The following is a 24249-nucleotide window of genomic DNA, read 5'->3' on the forward strand; positions in this document are numbered from 1 at the left end:
TCTAACGCTGACGAGCATTAGCCCCATGCTGATATATTTCTAATAAATAAGCTCATCGACAAGATAATAATTCCATTCTCAACATGTGCCTTCTAAGGGATTAAGACCGAACTTGCAAAATGCACCGTGAATTCAGATTTGTCTTAGTTGTAATACTATGCGACAGCTCGCGTAAAATTGAACGTGATATGACCAATCACTTCTATTAGTGTCCTGCAACTAATTTTCAGCCTTTCATTTTCCTGATAGATTTCTAAGGTTTTCTGAAACTCTTTCAATTCAGTTGCTAATACTAAATTACCCTCACAGCAGACGGTTCAATTATACAATATCTGTAGTGGCTGGTATAAAATATGGGTGGAATCACTGGTGACCTTTAGGTTTCTTCACTGGATAAACAGCAGAACCGCCTAATCTTCTCCTTCACGTCTTGTTTTATTTCCCTCATCCTCCAACAATATAAGAATGGATTAATAGTCGAGTTCGACAGCAGCAGAGAAGTGGATAAAGTCAAGGCTAAGCTAAGCGATGGCGTATTCAGTCCAGTGATAGCTTTAGAAGCTCCGACTAGACCATACGGAAGATAACAAGCCAGTAAGGTCATTTGAACCCACACTGCTGTGGACACTGTCTCTTTGTACCGCACTTTGCTTTGTTGAATTCCTTCTCCATTCGGTTGACCTTGGTGACCTTGTCTTTGTGCTGGAGATAAACGAAGGCGAAGTGCATAGTAAATTTTGATGTAGCAAAAGGTTGAAATGATTATGCATGATAACAACACTGCAAACGCGATGCCAAGAGCAATACGAACACTTTGAAAGACCACCGTGGCAAGGAGAGCGATTGAAACCCAAAAACAGGCAATAAGGGCTCTTACTCGCTTCACAGTTACAACTTGTCTGTACCCTAGCCCTAGTGAAAGAGCAAAAAGTCTGTCTACACTTATTGCAGTAATTGTCAACAAGGATAAACCAGCAAACACGAAACCCGTGACAAGATAAACGAGTGATAAGTAGTGGCACGTCTTCGAATGGTCTAATGACAGATAACGTCCAAAGCGCAAAGGATGCACGATGAGGCCCACTCCCAAATCTGTGAAGGCAAGGCAACCGAACAAAAGTTTTGACGGCGGATGAAGGGAAGACACCCTCTGTAGAGAACAAATGATCACAACATTCCCTAGAAAGGCAATTATGGAAAGAGGGAGACCTGTAGCTAAAATAAATGTCTTTTCGGAAGTTCTAACCACTGAGGTGCATAAAAAATATTGGTCTGTAGTCGTATAGTTTCCATCCTCAGTTAAATTCGCCATCATTTCATCCACGCTTTTCCTCATTCGCTATTCATGTTATGGTGGCATATTTTGTGTTTGATTTGCAGCAGTTTCTTTCTATCGTCTCAAAGTTAATACAATATACCTCTCTTCTGAAATAAAGGAAGCAATATTTTGATCCACTGAATCATATCATATAAATTGTCTGCATGATACGATGGGAATGTATTCACCTCCAGATATGGAACTTTTTTCGCTCCCATCGGTTGCAAGCTGTTGCGGTTCGAATTCGTGCTTCATGTAAACTTCATGACGTGTTTACGTACGTCATACTAAATATGATATTCATGAAAAACCACTGAATTGATTTAATGCATTGTTGCTTAAGTCGGGCAATTTCTGCAACTTCGGAAAACACAAGTATTATCAATTCGTAATTTTACCCGGCCCCATTTAGTTAATTTTTTATAATGTAAAGGGCAAAATTTTCTTTTATTAAGACGGTCCAAAACACACGCTGTTGCACAATTTCGTAGAAACCCATTTCAATGTTCAGTTTCGTGTCAATTAAGTTAAAAAAAAACACTCGAATCAGCTGCATGAAATTTTATTTTCGTACAACAGTGCAAGGCAATTAATAAAAACAATCCCTACTAAGAAACGTTCGCCATCAGAGAATTATATCAATTTTAGGCAAGTTAAGTCCTTTTTTAATGCTTTCTGTTCAAAATGGATTCTACGTTGCAATATTTTGTTGCATAAAATAAGAAAATGTATTAATTATCCAGAAACAATTCGCTCTAGAGAGAGAAAAAAGTGTATTTTTTCCTTATTATGTAAATATACGTTTCCTTGTGTCCGTCACTTGTTGACATTTCTGTCACATTATTTTACTTTTTATCAACGTTTCCGGCTCGTAAAAACGGTGCTTTTAGGTCAATACTCTGCCATCGTTTTGAGTTACATGTTGTGCTAGTTTTTATCAAAGTCTTCCGTCACGTACAAGAAAATTTGTGTTGGCCATTTTAATCCTTAAAAAGATAGTACTTTGGTCTTCCCAGTAAAAGATAGTAGCGTAAATTTTCTGATGTAGATCACTGAACAACTTAAAAAAAAAAAAGATTGGGGACAGCAGGTTCGGCTGGCTTATTTATGGTGACTACCACAGCTTATAACTGAGGTGTGACTGAAGCGAATGATCCTTTACTGAAAAATACTAAGAAAAAGGCAAAGTTCCGGTAATAAATATCACATCAATACACTTCAACTAAAAAGGACTTCAGCCGTAATGACGGAGGAATAATGCCGAATATTAATTATATAAACGCTGGATGCTGGGTCATTAGTTGAAGTTTGCCCCTCGATCTCATTTTTTTTTCAAGGCTTTCATAGGGTAGTTCGTTAATGGAATGGATCCAGTACTGAAAAATTCATTTAAAAAGTTTCCTTTTACTCCACAAAAAACTATACGTGTTCAAGTACCTGAAAGATTATTTTTCCAAACTCAGTGCCAGTTTTGTACCCTGCTATAGTACAATCAAAATAAACTACACTTTGCATGTCTTTAATTATTCGAAATCAGCTCAGAGAGCCGTAAACATTAGCTGATGCGGATTACTTTATTCTGCTGATGTAAACAAATCAGTAACTACGTTTGTGGCAATTTTCAATCTTTTTTTTCTTCCGGTCGCGTTCATTTTGCGACGCTAAAATGTGTACTTCACATAACTATCCGCAGAAGAAAGCGATTGACAACGCAAGTAGGTTGGGGCTCTACTAGAATGTATTGATTGCAGTGCCCTGAAACTAGGCAGCAGCCGCTGGACACTTCTATAACATGTAGGAACAATTAAGTAAACAACCGACAGTTTACTGGTTTGTCCGTCATTTATCACATTTGTAAAATTAGGAAATGGTATATCAATGTTTTTGGAGAATGAAATCACCGACGAGTCGTACTATCAGTTTCTTTCTGATAAAGCGATCTTCTTCGATTAGATATTTGACGTTTTAGAAACTTATCTTGAGTTGTAATTGTAACGTAACTGGTATATATGGCGAAAGTAACGTGTACCCGTGAAAACTGAGGGTGTGAATTTACATGTATATATCTCCTTTGTAGGTCATCTAAATCTGACGCGCATTGGATACATGAAAAGTTGTCTTGATCGTAAAAGCGGTTTTAAACCGGTGTCCCGTTCGTCTCAGATCTTGTCCGTTCTAGTAACCAGTATTCCGTTCTTTTATCACTTTGACTTACGAGAAATTTTTTTATGGTTTCCTTATTTACTTATATCAGTATTCTGTCAGATACCTTAAAGGATTAGAAACGAGAAAAGGGTCCATTTTGCCTTCGTGTTTGTCGCTTAGGGGTGCAACAGAATGAAGAGCAATTGGGTTGTACATCATTACTTGGGCAAAACCATATTTTGACCAAAGGGGGTAAGTTTCCAAAGCAACTATGGTGCTGCGTCGGTGGGAGAGTATAACGAGGTGATTTATCATTAAATAAATGTAAAAATATGAAAATCACATATGTGAACTGCGGATAAAGAAGTGAATACGAAAGCGATCTTCGCAGTAATGAACACTACTTAAACAGCAGTCAACATAAGGCCTGAAAAAAAAATTCTCTATTTTCACTACTGCTCAAGTAGTGTTCATAACTGCGAAGATCGCTTTCATACTCACTGAGATGGTATTATGGACTGAGTTAATGACGTAAATTAGCCACCGTAAAGAGTTTCAAAGCTGAGCTTTCGAGCGATAGCCCTTCGTTAGTTTCGCTCTGACGAATAGTTATCACTCGCAACTTCAGCTTAGAAACTCTGTACGGTGGCCAATTAACGTCATCAACTCGGTTGATAATACCGAATCACCGTATTTTGATAAATTCTTTCCGAACCTTCGAAATCGTTAAAAATAACCAGCAGATAACAATGAAAAGGGCGATTGTGTCGCTCACTAATTCTTTGCTGTTTTAGAAACAATCGAACGCAAGAAAAGTAATTTGACTAATTTGAGTTCCAGAATTCCTGAGTTGCTTGCACTTGCCTTTACCAGCTGGGAAGCTGCTCAGATCTCTGGTGAAAAGTCGCCTTGATTATCCGAACTCATTTTAAAGAATCATGCGTCCCTCCGGAAAAAATGAGCGGTCCTTTAAAGAAAGCTTCATTCCTTAAGAGTTGACGGTCTTTGTTCTCCAGGAAGACAATACCCCATTGTCTTCCTGGCTGTTTTTATTCCCTTGTGACTTAATTGGTCATATGCAAAACGTTTGAAGGATTTGCAACTCAAATCACAGAACAACTGTGCAGTAACTTGATTCTTCGAGACCTTGAAATCAAGCCGGGAAGAGACTTCCTCCCAGTCGGTGAGTATTCGAAGGTGGTATCAGTTTATTTACAGTTTGATCCTTTTTCTCTCTGGTGACATATCAATCTTTTGAAATCCGTGAGTTGAGAACCAGTTCCTGTGTTACCTATTTTAAACTCGAAATGAAGTAAGTTCGCAAACACAAGAACGGTGCAATGTACGTCTCTAAAAAACTCCGGTCTTTTTACTCGGACGTTACGTCTTTTCGTGATGGTAGTACTAAATTGGCCTCCAAAGTACTCGAACATCTCTCTATCTCTCTCTCTCTATCTCTCTGCATCATTTTACTAAAGTAAAGTAATTTAGAAATTAGCATCTCCAGATTATTGATCACTGTTATTGAACCGAAAAAACCGATTCAGGCTAGTGATACGTGGTTGATATGCATCAATTTTGTTTTTAAGATACGCAGTGCAGTATGCGCAGTAAAATACCGTCGCACGAGAATCAAAGGGAACCATTTTATCATAATCTCTCTGCATCATTTTGCTGGAGCAGCTTAGTATACAAAATTAGCATTTCTAGATTATATTGACCACTTGCTTGACAACGCGTCTCGCAAATGTATGTTGTCCGGCCTTAAAACAAGAACAACAAACTATTATAAAAATTTAGTTCCTCACGTAGAGTAGAGCGCATTGATTTAGAAAGTGGATTTCCTTTAAAAGCAAACTTTAGTTATCATCTATCCCATTGTTTTCACTTAAAGTGATGCCACAAAAAAAGAGGAAAAGAAGTGCATCAAAAGGAAATGCAATGGAGATGAAAAAGAATCGTTTGTCAAGAGACAGACATTATACACTCAGTATTAACTCACTCGAGAAAGTGGAGGAAGAAGAAGTTGATAAAGACGTCCCCAAAGATGTAAGGAACGCCTTCTGTGTGTAACCTTTCATACCGAGTTGTTAAACTAAGATACACCCTGTAGGTTGATTTAGCTGAGGCCCCTATAACCATGTAGCTAGTGGTTCAAGAGAACCTTAGCTGATTCTATTTACCGTGCGAAGAAGAATATTGATAATATGAGAAGCAAAAGGCTGCATGCTTGATCAGAAGGATTACAAAAACAATAAGCCCCCAATGGCTGAACTGGTATTACGGCCAATGATACCCTCAAATAGCAGATTTTCCTCGAACTTCGCGGGCCTGTAGCTTCATATTTGGGCAATCTTCCCCATCGGGTATTATCAGCCTACTCAAAAGGCTTGTTTTACGAAAAAGCTTCTTTGCTGGGTTAGTGCACAGTTTCTCAGATACTGAAATTGATCCAAAAGTAAATAGGCTTTAGAGCAAACTTCTCCTCCAATTCTTCTCCTGCACTAAACAAATATTATCTCATCACATTATTTTTTAGAGAGATTCAAGGGAAACACAGCTTCAAGAAGCTGCCATATCGGGAGACGTTGAAGTCGTAGAAGAGTTGATTTCAAAAGGAATAGGTGAGTCAAGCAAAAGTTGCTGATGCACACTGTAAACTAAGTACATTTCACCTGAACGAAATACAATTTGCTTTGTGGCTCGTTTTCACACGTGCATGTCCGACATTGGTAATGTAACAAGTTTCTCTGTGGAGACAGTTCTCTTTCGCTGGATCCTTTTGTCGCTGGCTCATCAATAATAGAATGCATTTGGTTAATAACCATTAACCAGAATGTTTTCACAAATTGGAAGTTTCATCAGCTGCGAATGAGAGTTCAGTCGCCCTTACGTGCAAGATTTATAATAGGATCATTATTTTATATAGCTATGACTGCTAAAGAGGTAGGAAAATATTATTTTTTCAGTTTTTAGCCACAATGGAAAAAATATTTCAGGATGCTCTAAAGGGCTACACACTTCGTCCATAGCTACAATTCTTATTGCAATACCTAAATCCTTTCTCAGAATTATCTGATCAGGGTACTCGGAAATTCAGCTGGGTTTAATCCTCACACTGTTCCTCTCATCCATTTAAGAGTCAACTCAAGGGATCCTTAGACTATCAAATAGCTTTTGATGAAACATGATCCCAATTGCCATAAATAACAATACATAAATTTCCAAATCGCGATAAGTAGTTGATATATTTCAAAATAAAAGATATTGTGATGATCCTGTTACAGCACCGTCTATAACTGATGGGTTTGGCCGCACTCCACTGCATAACGCCATACTAGGCAATCAGCTACGTATCGTAGAGATTTTACTCGGCAAGGGTGCAAATGTCCGAGTCCAGGATGAAAGAGGTGACACGCCTATTCACACAGCTGTAAGAGCTGGTAACGAGAAAATATTGAAGGTACGTCGCGCACTGAAAACAAAAGGCCAGATAGGCGTCTCCTTTTATAGTTCTATGTTACGTATCACTTGTCACAGAGCTTTCATGCCCAAGAACCTCCAATCGTGGCTCGGTTATTAGAACATTCGTCAGGTTTTTTAGGAAATTATGGATCCAGTTCCTTAAAGGGCACCTCTCGCAGTCGTAATAAATCAGTTTAAGATGTTTGTTTATTTGAAAGATAATAAAACGACAATTTCAACAAGGCTATTGAATGACTTTGATCCCACGCTGCATGATAAACTGAACAATAACGTCTATTGTGTTTCTAGAGATTGTTGCAAGAACCTGAATGTGACGTCAACGCAACTGGTCGCAGCAATGTCACGCCGCTTCATCTGGCGGCTGGAATGGATCGTGTCCAAGTCTGCAAACTGCTGGTGAGCAGAGCTTATTGCCATAGCTACTGAACAAAAAATGAGATACGCCAATGCCAAACCAATGAGCTTTCTCAAAAGTATTATTGCAAAGTTTTTGTAATCTGCTAGTAGCGCGCATTAACAATCAACTCAGATTACGCAAATGAGGCGTTTTTTAGCTACCTTGTCTGTTTGAAATTACTGGACACAGTAAAAACAACGATTTCTTTTTTTTCTTACGTGTTTCAGTTTTACTCCAGCTATTTTTCGGACGTGTACAAAAAAACTATTTTTAAGCATTAAAATTAAAAAATGGACACTTTCTCATCCTTTGAAAACCAACCGCTGTACAAATCTTACCTAATTCTAAACCTAACGAAACGACCAGAGCTGAAAATTGCTACTTTTATCAACTGATACAAAGTCTAACAGATGCCATAACGCTGAATCGATCATCCTCACAATCAGAAGTAAATCTATTCAAGATTAAAAAAAAAAACTTTATTTCGAACAACAAGCTATTTTCCTCGCAAAATGTGTCATATAACAAGGAAATTGCTATGTATTTTGCAAAAAAAATAAAATCAATTATGCAAATTAACTTACATCAATAATCGACTGACCTCTTCTAGATTGAACATCAAGCTAAGATAAACAATAGAGATGACGATCAAATGACACCTCTGGGTCATGGTGTGGAGAGAGGAGCCAAAGACGCCGTCAGCTATTTGTTTTATTATGGTGAATATGACTTATCTTTGTAAGCCAAGAAGCATAAATTGCATTGGGAAAGACATGTGCAAGTTTAATTGATACAGGCAGTGAGCAATTATACCTTCAAAATTAACATTTTCCTTATCATAAGCAAGAAGCGATTGTGAATAATGCTACTTGCCCTGGATGAATTTCTAGTTCATCAAAGGTTACCCCTCAAAATTTTTCGGCTTGCAGCACACTTTAGTGAAGATGAAAACTTTGTCTCACTACAAAATACAAGATGATGACTTCTCTCAGGGCAAAAGCCCGGACCTTAATTCTGGTGCCCGAACGATACATTCTGTGCAACATGCTCACCATTTCAGGTTACGTGTCTGAGTCTGATCAGACTGATTATCATCAATCGGTCAATCATGAAAAAAAAAATGACATGACATCTCATCAAGGCTACTTGTTGTATAATTTAAGCTACATCTATATACCATCGTCCCTCTAGTGATTCCTTCCTTAACGGTCATTGTTGCAATGTCTAATCCGATATTTTAGTTGGTGGTAACATTAATCATGAGCTTTTTCGTCCTCATTTTAGCCCGCTCCCAAAAGTTCGATTTGGATTCATTTCTTTACAAGGCTGATTTGGATGGCTCTTCCCTTCTACATATGGCAGTTGATGGTGGAAATATTAAGGTAAATTTTGTGCGTAAAACGTCTTCTTAAACGTTAGGACGATAAACAAAAAAATTAATGTACTTACATTACAAACATTCGCTTGCATAAGGATATAATACATTGACATCATTAACGACTAGGTGGGTGGAAAGTAACATCTATAAAACAATGACTATATCCCGATTTACATATGATTGCTGCGGTCGGAGACAAGCTGCAAATGTCAACAATCTCAAACAAAAATGCGTGCGAATATTTTCTTTCCTAGGTATGTAAACTTTATTACAAAGACGGGTGAAATCATTCTCCTAAATGCTCTCTACAACTGTTTTTAACCGAAGGTGGTATGTTGCTGCTACTATTGTCAACTGTCACTTTTGGATGAAATCCTTGATTTTTTTCCCCTCAGATTGTAGAGCTGTGTCTACTAAATGGGTCCAGAGTGCGATGTCCAAAGGTTGGTTGCATAAAGCTGATTAAGAGTTCCTTTTACTGACATATCATATACTTTGAAATTAAAAAAAAAAAGCTTGCAAAGTTACATGTATCCAGTGCATTGTGTTTAATTCTCCTGTGAGTTATGATTTTCGTCTGTACAAGGTATGATATGACGTAAGCATGGCTACCCTCGTATCGAGAGTGCTCTGAGTAATCTCAGAGTTTTTTACCATGGAATCTACGACTTAGAGCATATCATGACGTCAAAATATTTGTCTTGATCTTTTTTATTTTTTGTCATTCAGTAAAAGAGTCATTATCATAAATAATATCAGTCATAACATTATATTACTTTTTCTTTTATTGTTTTCCAGACCTCTGATAAGAGCACAGCCTTTCATTTGGCGTGTGCACAAGGCTCCATGGAAATTGTCAAACTTTTGGCCAGTTATGACCTTTCAATTTGTCGAATAACGCTGCTCGACGCCGAGGGACAGACACCTCTCCATAGAGCTGCCACTAACAATCACGTGTCTGTGGTTGAATATCTTCTGGATCAGGTAGGAAAGATTTGTTGGTTTCTTATGTTCTACTTTTTCTTTTGTTGAGCAAGAACGTTGATTATTTGCGAATGGTAACTAGCCAATTAGACGTTCATTTTCGTTTGTCTGTCTTGTTTTGTTTCTAAATTCATATTTTTAGATTTTTACACCTTTTTTCATTTACATCACCAAGACTAGGTGAACGAATGACTTACTCACCATTTTTTGTTTGTTTTGTCTTGTCTTGTTAAACGTTTTAAGTGTCTCCATACAGACAGAATGGAATCTTTCTCTTCTTCTATCTCTCTCTCTCTCTCACTCTCTATCTCTCTCTCTCTCTCTCTCTCTCTCTCTCTCTCTCTCTCTCTCTCTCTCTCTCTCTCTATATATATATATATATATATAAATATATATATATATATATATAAATATTATGAGAGGAAAAAAGGACGTAACTACATTTCCCGACAAGCCTGTTTCGTGAATCGCTTCACTCTTCAGGGGAGTGAAGCGATTCACGAAACAGGCTTGTCGGGAAATGTAGTTACGTCCTTTTTTCCTCTCATAATATTTATTCTGCTCTGCTTCAACGTATTGAGCACTGTTCCACGCGAAAATCGACTTGCAGACTTCCTATATACATATATATATATATATATATATATATGTATGTATATATAAATTAGTCAATAAGAAAAACAGATTTTACATACTCAGAAAATATGAACTTCAAAATGTTAGAATAAGAAAAGATACATTACCTATACAGGGCGCCGCAATAGACCCCCCTGACAAGTCACGACGCACTCCCCTATACCAAGCAACTTCCAAGGGTGCAGTAGACACAGTGGGTTTCCTACTTAAGCGAGGTGCTGACGTCACTGTGAAGACTATACAACTGAGATCAGTGATCCATGCCGCTGTTCCTTTCCCCAATGTCATGGAGTTGCTGTTGAGGGTTTGTAATGATTATCTCAAATTCTTTGCAAACCTTTTTGGATAAACCATAGCGTTTACGAATTATTGTCCTTTCTTTTTCTATAGTTGCGGTATGACGAAAGTCAAAAAAGAAAATTTAGATGATTCAAAGATTCTTGCAATATTTTCAGTAACATTGTAATATACCTATTCAGGGAAAATTGCCATCAATACTTTTTTTGTTTTTGTTTTTTTTGTTGTTATTGCTGTTGTGTTGGTTTCCAGCACAAACAACCAAATCCCTATGTTCTGTCTTATTACGGCCGCCATAAACGTTTAATCAGGCTGTGAGCCCGATACCTCTTACAATGCTAGACGATTCTGTCACTCGTAATAATTGGTTGTATCAAATGCAGGTGCCTTCCTCTGCGTATCTTATCACAGATAAGGATTACAAAAGCCTGACACCAGCTGACTACGCGGCAGCAAAGGGACAATCCAAGGTAAAAATTGCACCCACGATGAAGATACCCACGCCAGCGCTCGCTGGCTCCGAGTAAAGATTATAACAACCCTACTGAAAGTTTACCAAACGTTTCTCGAATGTGTTGAACGCCATTTTGAAATTGCATGAACTGTAAACGCTAAGGAGTTACTTTATGATTGGAAACGTAAAAGGTCACAGAATATTTGTTTCACCTGAAGTAACAATTCATCCAATCACAGTCACACAAACTGCACCGATCTTTGCATTACAATTATGTCAGGCTTCAACCCTTCACTAACCCACCCTTTATTTGAATTGTTTTCTCATGGATTAACACATCGTTATCTCTTTTAGACCATCTCACTTCTGATGGAAACCAACAAAGCTGCCGCTAGTTCGACGTCAAACGAATTGGACACACCTCTGCATATCGCAGCAAAGTAAGATGTACATGAAATGACGACGACTTTCATTCAGGGTTAATTTAATTTGATCAATTGCGAAAAAAAAACCTGCTACTCCAACTTCAGAGGAATCATCATGTAGTTGCAACTTTTGAGGAGGGTAAATAGTCATTACATCAGTTTGGAAGAGTTAGCATCCCTTTTGTATCCCGGAGAAGAATTGTCAGATTACAATCAGAAAGATGTAGAGCAAGCAAGTATCTTAGCAAAAAGAAAAAAACAAAGAAACAAAGCCATCTAACTTACTTCAGGAGGGAATACAAGAAAAATAAAGCAAAAAACTACAAAAAAAAACACCGTTTGTGTCGCTCAAAAGCTGACATGATCACCAATCTTGGTCTTAGTAATCTTTTACCAATGGAAAGATACTGATGAAGTTCTCTTGTTGCAGATTCGGGTGGTTGCCAATAGTGGAGAGTCTCTTGGTTGGACGAAATGTTCGTATGATAAATTTACAAAACAACAAAGGCATGACTCCTCTTCATCTTGCTTGTTCCGAAGGAAATGACCTGGTGGTCGAGTACCTCATGACTAAAGCAGCAACCATAGAGAAGTACGTCGGGTTCTATTAACGATTTTCTCACCCATCAGTTACTTGGGCTTTGGATACATAATGTTAGAAATGAAAATGGAATAGCAGAATTCTCCCCCGGCTTTGATTCAAAACTGTTCAAACGTTTAATTTTTTTTCCACTTGTCAAATGATGATTACTTTAATTCAATATTAAAAAAAGATAAAATTATGACAATGGTAGTGATAAGGAAATTCAACATTTAGATTTGAAAAAAGTCTGAAGCGTAACGATTGTACTCAGTAACTTCGTGTAACATCATCAATTGGGATTGGACTAGTTTTATTCCACGTGCCAAGGGGAGAAAAAAAATAATGGTCATCAAATTCGTTCACCAGAAAATTTTGAATTACCTTTCTATCCAGCTTAAACCAAAGAGAAAAAGTCGTCATCTTTAAAGGCATGCGAGCCAATCATACGAAGGGATAACTTTGATAGCAAAATAAATGGTGATCCCAAAATTGTTCAAAGTTAGCCAACCGTTTTCATTAGCCACTTCTCGTCCTTAGAAAACTGTTGGACTAACGTTTTGTTAAGTCGATTGCCGAAACGAGACGATGCTAAGCCCTAAGTTTCATAAAGTTCATGGAAAAAAATTGTCATACAAGATGTCATACAACAGTTTATGACCGAGTACTTTCACCGAGACTAACCGAGTATGAAAACATACAGTACTATAAAATAAAGGTGAAAAGTTCCAAATGGTCGGAGGTTACTTGGTGGCTATGTAAAGAGAACTCGGGGCAACTAAGAACAAATCCTGGGACCAGCAGAATTGAGGTGAGCCCTTGACATACAGATCACAAGTTCAGCGCACTACACCACACCACCTTCATGAAGTAAAGCAGTTTCAAAGTGCATGTAATGAACAGCTTATGATGCAAAATCTCTTCGAACCTGAGAGAAACTGTTCAAAGCCACCGCTTTTCTGGCTGGGGTTGGGGACTAATGTCAGTTACTTTGCTCACTCCATATAGGGACCAAAATCAAAAGACAGCCTTGCATCTAGCAGCCTCCCGGGGTTCAAAGAGGTGCATTGTGTCCATCTTGGAAACACATCTGGAGTGCCTGAACAATGTGGACGAAAATAAGGTCAGCCAAGTCAATTTTCATTAATTTCAAATGAAACATTAATCCAATCGTTTCCCTCCAAAAAGTTGTTGTTTTTTTTTTTTTGACGTTTCTATGGTGGGATTTTTATCGATATTTTTTTGTGAACTGTATTTAAAGTGCATGCGGGAAAATTGGAAAAAAGTAATTCTGGCCTTTTTTCAGAGAAATGAGTAACACATTATGTTTACTTTCTTCAGTGTGGCTTCGAAACTTGGTTGTTAGTTTTCAGTCAGTCTTTGGAAATAATCAGTGATTTCAAGCGTTCGTTTTCCAGATTATCATTTCCATAAGCATAAATAAAGGAGCATAAATTGTGTTTTTACTTTTGAGGACAAGTTCGAAAGCTACAAAAAAAATTGATGCGTTTCCAACATATTTACTACAAATGCTTTTAAGCGTTAACCCAAAACTCTCCTTTTTCTTCGACAGAATACAGCTTTAAACCTGGCCTCATTTGAAGGTCACGCTGAGATTGTTGTGTATTTATTGTCACTTAAAGATCAAGAAATTCTGATGAACGCCTATAATCAGAATGTACTGGACATAGCACTTAAGGAGGATAAAAAGAACGTTGCCATTGCGATTGCAGAGCATGATCGGTAATGATGTGCAACTAATTCCTAGCATGTGATTTTAGGACACCTGACCTTGAAAACTAGTGCAGTTGTTAATTTTGTGAAAGGGACAATCGCAACAGGCGTTCCTGTGAACATTTTGTAACGTTCTCGATGCCTTCGTTAATTTATCAATTACTCATTAAAAAAAAAAACTAGGACTTCTGAAACAGTCGTGAAAGACCATTTTCTTCTATTTCAAAAGATGGAGGGAGATTCTGAATTCATCAGCGCCAGGCTCCTTGCTCATGATGCAAGATCTGGTTATCAAGATGCCAGAAGTTGCGGAGGTAAGAACAAGAGCTCGATTTGATATTACGTCACTGTTTTAATAAGTACTAATGACTTTAGGTCCGTTGTCTTATCTGCATGGTACGAGATATGAACGGCGCTTAAAAAGAATTATATCAACTTTTACCCAATAATGTTCCCAGTTTTACTTTTGTGGCACTCGCAAGTTGCGTTAACATTATGATATTTTTTGAAATCGACAGGCTATTTTGGATCAGTGCGTGACGGAGGAAGGTGACGAATTGAAACCTCATTTTAGAGTAAGTAAAAAACTGGCTCTTAGTGTATCTAAAATAATTTCCAAGGTGCAACCTCCCCCGAGGCCCCAACCTCACTACCTGCCTTGGTTCCTTATTCTAAAGAGTTGTCCGTTTAGGATTTTCTTATCTATGTGATTGTTAATAAGGTCATTGGATGTATTGCAGTTGGTGACCTTTGACAGTAAAATCACCTCACGATATGCATAAGGTGCAGTTTGAATGCTTATTTACTGCAAGAACCAACATTTCCCTCTTGAAGCAGACATTATCATCGTTAACTGCCCGGAAAGTATCTATACTTGCAGTAATGTTTTTTGTTGATGCGACTTCTTTTTCTTAAAGATCAGGAGAGATTTAACAATAATTCAACCAAAGTACGTCCCAAATCCTGAGAAGGACCAGCTGACTGTGCTGAAGGTAATCACAGTTTCTTTCTTCACGTCGATCTAGCAGTCCTTTGTTAGGAATTTACTTCCCTGCTCCCTCGCTACCGCCTCGTCACTTAAATAAATCATTCCTTTCCAATTTTTTGTTTCACCGAGGACAATCAACATTTCGGCATGACTGAAGAATACCCAGTTAGGATTTTTGTCTTTCCCTCGGTCCAAACTTCAACAGTTAAAGCGCGGGAATGCCGTTCGAAAGGACGAGAGGTGGGAGGGTCTTAAAATAACAATAGTTTACGAGCGGCCTTTGCAAATACATCAGCTACATCTTCGAATAGTTTCACATCCGTTTATTTTGACGAGCTAATTCTCTCTGAATGATTATTTGTTTCGATTTATTAAAAATTCTGGCAAAGGAAATGATTCGCTCAAAAAGAGGGGACTAAAGGTTAGATTTAATGACCGAAAGTCAGCTGCTTTACGCGATTCTTGTACTTGGAGACAGGGCGGTGTTAAAAGGTTCAGAGGCCTCTTGAAAGACCCTCCACTAGCCTACGTGGGAAGCCCTGAAATTCGAAACGATACTGGCTGAATTTTACAATAATAACAGTGTTCTGTCTTTTCTTTTATGTTAGACTATGGTAAAATATCGCCGTGATAAGTGCCTTACTCACAAAGTCGTCTTCAATCTCATGCATTTAAAGTGGTAGGTCTTGAGTTACAGTAAGATTGGACCAAGCTTTGCTCAATATTTAACTAACGAAATTATTTCAAGAAATAATTTAGAAGCTCAGTGTTCTAGTGAATGTATGGCAACAAGCACGATAAGGCTGTGACGACAAAACATGAGCCACTTCACAAACACATTCCATACATATATCGCTCCGTCTTTCTGTTTCGGAACCAAATATGCTTAAAGATGTGTTAAGAAGTAATAGGTTTTTTTTTTAGAGGTTTCATAAAAACAAAAAAAGCAGCTTGCCCTAAGGAAATAACCCCAAGGACAAAAAATTTGTTTTATAAACGAATATATAAACTTTTAATGCTGTAATCTTATTTCTAGGAAGAAGTTCGGTTTCACATCCCTCATTTTGAGCCTATTTCTCTATCTCACGTACCTACTATCGCTGACTGCCTTGGCTATGTACTCTCGAGACAACGAAAAGAAGATCTGTGCGCCAAACGACACAGACATGAGAAGGGTAAGTGTTATTCAATTCAATTCAATTCAATTTTATTTGTTCAATTCAATTTTATTTGTTAGCAATACAATATTATCACAGTCCTAGGTGACCCGCAATTAGCAAGCTATTCTAGGCGGGCCACCCTTCTAAAACAAGTGCTGTCTCTGCTAAGGATCACATACCGATACAATTAAACAAAGATAATCATTAATAAAAATACAATTGTTAAATAAAATAAAATAAAATTAAGTCCGTTGAATAATTAAATAATCAATTGCAAAGTTATCAAGATATATAATACAATTGAAAAAGGGAAAGTCATGCTGACCCCAAAATTTGTTCAATGAATATAAACAACATTGTTATTATTAGCAGATATTTAAAGAAGTACTCGTCATCAGTTCATAATAGAAAATTTCAACCATTAATAGTGATAGTCACACGTTCCACAAGTTTGGACGTAAATCAGATTCTCTTGATGCTTACATGCCAAAAAATTCGCAAAAGAAGTGTCACTTCATCATACTCACAAAGTACCTTGATGGTACGAACCAAATTTTTTTAATAGGAAGAAAAAGCAAGAACAAGGCAGTCAAAAAGGGAAACTTCATCATTATCTTTCTTGAGCAAAGAATTTTCCAACGAGCTCCGACTTGATGTACTGAGCAAGTTGTGAGTCTAGACGTGGTTAAAATTGACGACCTGTAGTTGTGACATGTCTTCGATCTCTTCATCATGAATAACTATAATCAGAGCTTAATAAATAAACCTGGGACCCATTTTGAATTTTTTTAATAATTACGTATTTTAATGTTTACAGTAATAGGGTGTAGATTTCACTAGGGGGCATTTCCCCTCTCCTCCATCGATTAGTCAAAGATCTAAAAGAAATGCTTTTTGGTTTTTCGATTTTTTTATCACCAATACCGTTGATGAAGAAGACATTAAGCGTCCCTTTTCATCTATTCCATGGCAGAGTCTATCTAGCTATTAGACAACCAACAGACGGAGGTTGAACGAAATACTAGACATGATCCTGAAAGTTATTTTATGCCTAGAAACTATTTTTGAATAAAGAAGCAATCAACAAACTGTCGTATTTTTTCTGCTTAATCTTAAAGGATTATCTTGAGAACATGCCCACCACTCGCTCCGATATGGTAAGTCAGCGCAATAATTTTTATAATTCCACGGTTATTAACGACTTGATTTCAGGCAGTATATCTTTTTACAAATATTGCGTCGAACCCAAACGTGTGAAACTACAACTCGTGGAGGAATTTAAGCACGCCTTGCAGAAGTGAAGAAATTGTCTGCAATCTTTTTCAGCAAAATATAAAACAGATCCGGCTTATTTCGAACTATACTATGATTATAATAGTTAAGGAGAAGATCCACATATATTCCAAACAATCTGAACTCCCATAGAGGTTCAGTTCATTTGCTGCAAAATCCTTTTTTCTTTCTTGTGTCGCTTAGAATATTCATTCAAATAGTTTTCCGTGCTCTTCTCCTCTTACTCCAGTTCATTCAAGTGCTTACTTACGTCGTTCTTCTACTCACGCTTGTCCATTTAGCGAGTGAAGTTTTTCAATTGTTCAAAAAGGTAAGGAAGTTAAAAGAATGAGAAAATTCATTATTATATAGCAAAAAGAAACCAAAATGAACTCATTGAAATAAATCAAATACTTATTGTGTAACTCTGATACATATGAAATATTATATTAGAGCAAATAAGCTATACTTGAGATGTTTCAAAACTTTCTCTTTGTTAAAACAACCAGACTTTCATGTAAACTTTTGGGCCAAACTTTAATTTTGTTCAGGATTTTGATAATCTATGCTATTCCTGTGGAGGTACTATCTTTTCTGATGATGGTCGATATGCTAACGGTGTTAAATTTCTGGATTTGTTCCTTTTGTAAGTTTTGCAGGTTGACTATTATGAATTTGTTCTTTTATTTTAGCGTGCAAACTACTTGGTATCCGGCTCAAACTATATTGTGCTTACTGGATACATCATTGCAATGTTGTACATTTTCCCCTCCAACGACTGCAAGTCTGGCTTCCAAATCCAAATTGGAGCCCTTTCTTTGTTCTTCGGTTGGATGAATCTGATCCTCTATTTACGAAAGTAAGTAAAATATAATTCCAATTAATACGAACAGTGTTAATAAAATATCACTTCACGAGTTTACTGAAACCAACATAATGACCAGCTCCCAGTAAGCTTGTTAGGTTAGTTGGTTGAGCACTGCACCGGTATCGAAGAGGTCATGGGTTCAAATCCCGTACAGGCTGGAACTTTTTTCAGGCCTTATTTCCACTGCTGCTTAAGATCTTTTTCCGGTTTGTGAGGCCACGTTAGAAAATTTATGCAGTTTGCGTTTAATTTGCGTAGTTACATAATATTTCATATGTATAGGAGTCGACTGTCACGTATATGCATTTTATATTCAGACTTTCCTTTTTGGGATCATACGTCATCATGTTGGCCACGATGTTTATCACGTTGTTTAAGGTGAGTCATAGTTATATTTCATTCGAACAGTTAAATAGTTTTCTTCATTCTTTTATACAATACGTGTTCCTTATTGAACAGTTTAACATATTATATAACCCAGTCATTAATTTTTGCACGGATCTATCGGCGACTTTACATCACGTGGCGCAAATTACACGTTATATCCCGCCCATTAATTTTCCCGCGATTCCATTAGCTATGTTACATCACGTGTTGCAAACCTACAGGACAGTCACCTCGTGATAACCCCCGAATACGTCACTGTTTATCCCCTGTTTATATCTGTTCAAAAGAAACTAAGCCAGCGGAAAAAAGCCAGCTCAAGAGTTTCACTTTTTCACTTTTGTTAATTTGTTGACTTGAAAAAAACTCATCTTCTAGAGTCCAGTGATTGTAACCTTAAAAAAGCTGATCTCAAATAGTGCCTTTAAAAGTGCAAGAAAATTAACAAAATTTGCCGTCAACGCGCGCTATGAAAATTAATAGAAGGGTAATAAAATAAATAAAGCTCTGTCTGGCTTGCTGGCATGTTGATTGATGATATCCTTAGCTAAGAAAATGTCCACAAAATTTCACATTTTCCCTTCGACCTTCACTTTTTGGCCAAATTTTTATTTCTTGGACAATATCTCAGCCGCGCACATTACCAGACGCCTAGAGGCGTTTATTTATTAAATATGCAGGGAAATTTTGCGATTAGCGTCGTTGTTACCGAGCTCAGTAGGGGCGAGGCAAAATGCGAGTAATGTGCCTTTTTCGCGCGTTCCGATGTCCTAAAGTGGCGTAACAGTGGAATAATTAATTCCGTTATTCAGATGCATTTTCTTTTGTTACGATCTAAGTGATTCTTTTTATAAAAATAAAGGTACTTTGTATTTCAAACAGGTGTTAGTGCTGTTTCTTTTGTTCATCTTGGCATTCGGTACAACTTTCTACATGCTGATTGACGAAAACGTGAGTTGAAACATTAGCCTTTCTCTATCAATTCCTTAGAAGTCTCTGCTATTGGATACATTGGGCGTAGCGCTACTGTTAAACCTTTAAGGTGATAGAGAGCTTAAAAGTTACTTCCTGAATCTTAAGGCTGACTTAATACAACGAGATGACTTCACCATTCCTGGTAGTGCGTAAAGGCTTCATGACTCTAAAGCAACAGGTTAGGAGGCACTGAGTGGCTCGAGGCTTAAATGCCTAAGGGCTTAGAAATCCAAGCGACGTAATCAGCAGTTGGGATATGGGGATACAAACAAAGCTCCTTGAGTCTTTAGCACTTCGGAGCTCTACATATTGAACCAAGTTGCATTATTTGAGTATATTATGACAGAATGTTTGTTCATTATATTTATTATTACGCTCATTCCCTTTTTCTCTCAGGAATCAGCAACTTCACTGCCGAAGTGGATTCTGACTATTTTTGTGATGACTCTGGGAGAGTTGAATTACGCTGATAACTTCATGCCCTGGGAGTACCCTTTCGCCACCCTGATCAATACCCTCTTTGTCCTCTTCGTCCTTGCAATGCCTATCATTCTCATGAATATGCTGGTAAGAACCGTTTTTCTATATTTAAGTATTATTCTGTCAACTGCGAAATGAAGTAATTTAGCCTAACAGTAAAGCAAACAGTTCCCTCCTTTTTTAATAAAAGCTCATACCTCTGATAAACTCGTACCCTCACCGCGGTACCTGGGGTGCTTTTTCGATAGAATACCCCAAATAGCCATTGATACGTTCTACACGGGATGTGGGATGAACATCTACATGTAGGGGACATTTTTTTCCTGCCATTTTACTTTGTGTCCTCTTTCCTGTACTTATCATACTGCGATAGAGATCGCAGTATGAAGGAATTATTACCTACTACCCTTAGGTCTAATTCAGTGAACAATGGAAATTGGGCGGTGGAATTAAGTAATAAAAGCATTTCCAGTTACGCTAAGTAATGTTTATATATTAACCCCTCTACGACCAAAATCATATAGTTCATTATTTACAAAATGTTTCGATTTCAATTTGACGAAATCTTTGCCTCTTTCACAGGTAGGTCTTGCTGTTGGGGACATTGACAACATCCAGAAAAATGCCACAATGGACAGATACGTTATGCAGGCAAGTGTTTATATCAAAACTTTTTAAATCAATCTTCTTTGAAATGTCAAGTTTTTGACACTTAATAGTTCTGCAAATAATAAATCTTAATAAAACCCGAATTACTTGCACTGTAATATATTTTTCGTCTCGTCACGAGAATGGGACATAGAAAAATGAGTCCCCATGAAGAAAGGATAATTTGCTGCTTTCTTATCTGTAGTTTGACCTCACTAAATACAGAGCTGTCCAGTTTCTCGACAGGCTTGCATTTGCAGTTCAGACTATATTCTCAATGAACTGAACAGTCGTATAGTAGTCAACCACTGAACTATTTTTATCTTTATTTACTTTAACAGATAAAGATGTTACTGGAAACCGAGGAACAACTTCCACGCTGTCTACGCAAACATGTTCAATTCGAAAAATTTGTCGAATATCCCAACAAAAAACTTCCGTTGAAAACAAGGGTATTAATTTTTTCTCAAATTCTTGTGTTGATAAATGATGGTAATAGGACCGAGTACAGTCGCTTAACAAAAATCGGACGAACGCGAAGCGGGAGTCTTATTTGTCAACCATGAGTATGATTACCGACAGAATTGGACGACACGAAGTCCTATTACCAATTAATCATAACCGTTACGATTTCTGAGAAAAAGAAATAAATTTAGGATAAACATCTGCGGTAAAGACAGTGTCTTAAATAAAAAATTCCTCTATTTTGAAAAATTCCCCATCAGTTTTTTTCAGTATAAATGGCTGTTGCTATGGTTATTGCGATCAATTTTGTGATTGGTGGATTTAGCTAAGTGGACTAAGTATGATTGGCTGCTTCAACTATCCGATTACAGGTGTCTGATTGTAGCCAGCTGTCCGATTACAACCGTACAGAATGGTTAGTGAAAAACTAACGCAGCTGATGCACCAATCACATTTCAGGAATTTTTAATGGTTTTGATTATCTTTATGACAACACTTATCTGTCCATAATCTCAAAACTGATGCAAGTGCATATTTTTCTTCCAACAAAGAGACTCATACTTTTCTCGTTTTTTTTTTTTTTTTTCATCCCAGCAAATATGTCATTTTATTGCAAAGTTTTATGCTGCAAAGTATTACCCCAACCTATCATTTCAGTTATACGATGCCATATGTGGTTTTGGTCATCCGGGAGGTGATGAGAACGAAAAAGACGAACATGATGTCCCTCGTGAAATAATTGACATAAAAACAAAAGTAGAGGAACAGGAAACAAAGTGAGTTGCCTTTTTTTTTTGTCTGGTTTTTAATCCGCTCGAAGCTTCAGAGAAAAAGTCTGAATGAACATATCAGCTCACTCGAAAATTGTCTCAGTTTCCCATTAAGTAATTTTCCAAGATGTCAGAACAGTTTCGCAGGCTTGAGTTTCGATAGTATGAAGCGGAAAAGGAATTCAATTTTCAAAGAAAAAAAAAAGAGGAAAATGAACAACAATAAACTTACTGCTTTTAAAACATCGCTGCCAGACTTTATCCAGCATGATTCTAAAATATCTATTTGTCTAATGATGTTCACAGTAAGTAAGATTTTTTAAATAATATTCCCGTACATTTGGTTTCTACTTTTATATTTCATTTTTTTCTCTATTTTCAGAATTAATGAGATCAGCAACATGTTAAGGAAGCAATCAGAGATGTTGGAAGTCCTTGCTCAGAAATCGAAACTGAAGGAAGGATAGAACGATGAAGATGTAAAAAGGGCAGGACAGTTCAAATCTCTGCTGAGACCTCTTTAAAGTTCTTTTTTAGTATTTGCAGTTCCTTTCTATTTCACAACAGTTTGAATTTTTTTCTTAGCTTTAAAGATTCTAAAATGACTCGCTGATGTAGAACAACTTACTAAGAATGAACCACTAAACGGTTCCTGGTCGGGATAGGGAAGATTTACACAGGTTGTAAATGACAAACTTGAAAAATAAGGCGATATACTCCAAGAGGCACAAACGGTAACGCAAGCACTTAAGATTTTATTTTAGAACATGTGTACATGTAGCTGCAACAAAGATTTCCAAAGGGATTTTACTCAGAGACCCACATGCTTATAAGTCTTGTTTTACGTTTGAGGATAGCTTCACGACTACATATGCGTATACTAGATTTAGCTTAACTTGGTTTGATTTTTATAAAACGTGTAGCTGTCTTTGGATTGAGTTCATCAAAGCTAAAAACAACTTTAATTTCAGACTTACCAGCACAAAGAGAAATATCGCAGTGAGCCAATGAGAATTTAGAGTGAAAAAAAGCGGAAAAAAAAACAACCTGAAGGCAGGTTAATATGATTGAACATGCATGTTAACATGCAAGTCGCAATCACTTAAAGGCTTGAATCTGATAGGCAGTAAAATGACAAAGCACAGTAAAGCAAACTCGTGCAACACCGGATTAATTCTTTTCCAATCTATTCTCTAGCATTTTTATCATGAATCACTGACACTCCAAGTTAAGTCATCACCTCTTATTAACACCACACAAGATATTATAATTTCCTGCGCTACAGGAATCAGTTTTATTGTAGATTAATATATTTTTTTCAATAGTTTTTCAGTCATTCGTAAGCAGCTGTTGCCTTGAATGACTATCCGCACCCATAATCTGAGTAGTCCATAAAAATTTCAAGAGGGATAAGCTCCACAATAAACGACTTTTTCACCATTGTAAACTATTTGATAAAATATGTATCTCCATCATCGAATCCTGATTCTATTCCTCCGCATTTTCAATGCCTTCATTTCAATCTATAACTGAAACGGTTTCTTTGCAAATTGTAGGTGGAATTTCTGAATCCTACCTTTGGTGTCCATGCTTTCCCTGACCGTCGTAAAATTGTTCGTCAAAACAGTGTTTGTTTTTTCTAACAATTCCACCAGGAAATATTGGTTATGATTTTTCTATCGAGGTCTCACCCCCTTCTAATGGGAGATATCCTTTCAGAAAAGCTCGAAAGAAAATATGCAAGACATTGTAATAAAAAACTTTTGAGAAGAACAGTGGGTGCCAGAAAGGCAGAAGAGTTGTTAGTAACATGTAAGAAAATATAGGAACGTAGAGGAACATTTTCGAATGCATAAAAACGAGGCATAGAGAAGTGTGATAGCGGCCATACATTCATCGTTTGCAGATCAACAGTCAAATTCTACCAAAGTTACGGTAAAAAAAGTTGAGCCGATACAAGTTTATTGCTTTCTACAATTTTAATGATTTTCTCAACGTTTATAAAGCTCGCCTTGGTATAGAAGCAGATTTTTTACCAATCAAATTTAAGAGGCAGTCAGCGTAAGTACGTATAAGGCAAATTTCGGTCCTGCACCGATTTCCCTAAGTTTTTCACTGAAAGTCAACAATTCTATTCCATGTACAAATATCACATTTGTTTTGATCAATTTTATTTTTTTTTTTACGAGACAATTTTAAAGGTCACCCCCAAACTGCTCAGTTTGTCTTCTGTGACCCATATAATTAAGCTATAAATATCGAGCGCTACCAAATCCTTATTTTCCAATCTATAAAGCTGATTATTTTACGTATTTAAGAATGGCTTTCTTTAAATAATTAAAAGGTAAAACGATTGCATTCTGTAAAATTTTTACCGAGTTATGAACTTTCAAAATACCTTATCG

General features: G+C 37.0%; 2 protein-coding genes across 2 annotated transcripts; one reads left to right on the forward strand and one right to left on the reverse strand.

Annotated features, from left to right (window-relative positions):
- Positions 1-51: 51 nt before the first annotated feature.
- Positions 52-1524, reverse strand: LOC131769980 (adenosine receptor A2a-like). The gene has a single exon (XM_066159455.1). The coding sequence runs from the start codon at positions 1334-1336 to the stop codon at positions 377-379; it is 960 nt and encodes a 319-aa protein (XP_066015552.1). The 5' UTR covers positions 1337-1524; the 3' UTR covers positions 52-376.
- A 3835-nt stretch (positions 1525-5359) lies between these two features.
- Positions 5360-22311, forward strand: LOC131769970 (transient receptor potential cation channel subfamily A member 1). Its single transcript, XM_059085700.2, has 29 exons — positions 5360-5512; positions 6003-6087; positions 6751-6926; positions 7238-7345; positions 7957-8065; positions 8631-8728; positions 9120-9167; positions 9523-9708; positions 10460-10648; positions 11025-11111; positions 11450-11535; positions 11951-12112; positions 13109-13223; positions 13674-13843; positions 14064-14148; positions 14353-14409; positions 14752-14826; positions 15431-15501; positions 15859-15997; positions 17101-17139; positions 17505-17585; positions 17947-18113; positions 18440-18500; positions 19389-19457; positions 19878-20048; positions 20544-20612; positions 20951-21061; positions 21732-21850; positions 22227-22311. The coding sequence occupies exons 1-29, from the start codon at positions 5360-5362 to the stop codon at positions 22309-22311; spliced, it is 3171 nt and encodes a 1056-aa protein (XP_058941683.2).
- Positions 22312-24249: the final 1938 nt, after the last annotated feature.

Source organism: Pocillopora verrucosa, chromosome 12 (assembly GCF_036669915.1).
Source record: "Pocillopora verrucosa isolate sample1 chromosome 12, ASM3666991v2, whole genome shotgun sequence".
NCBI lineage: Eukaryota > Metazoa > Cnidaria > Anthozoa > Scleractinia > Pocilloporidae > Pocillopora > Pocillopora verrucosa.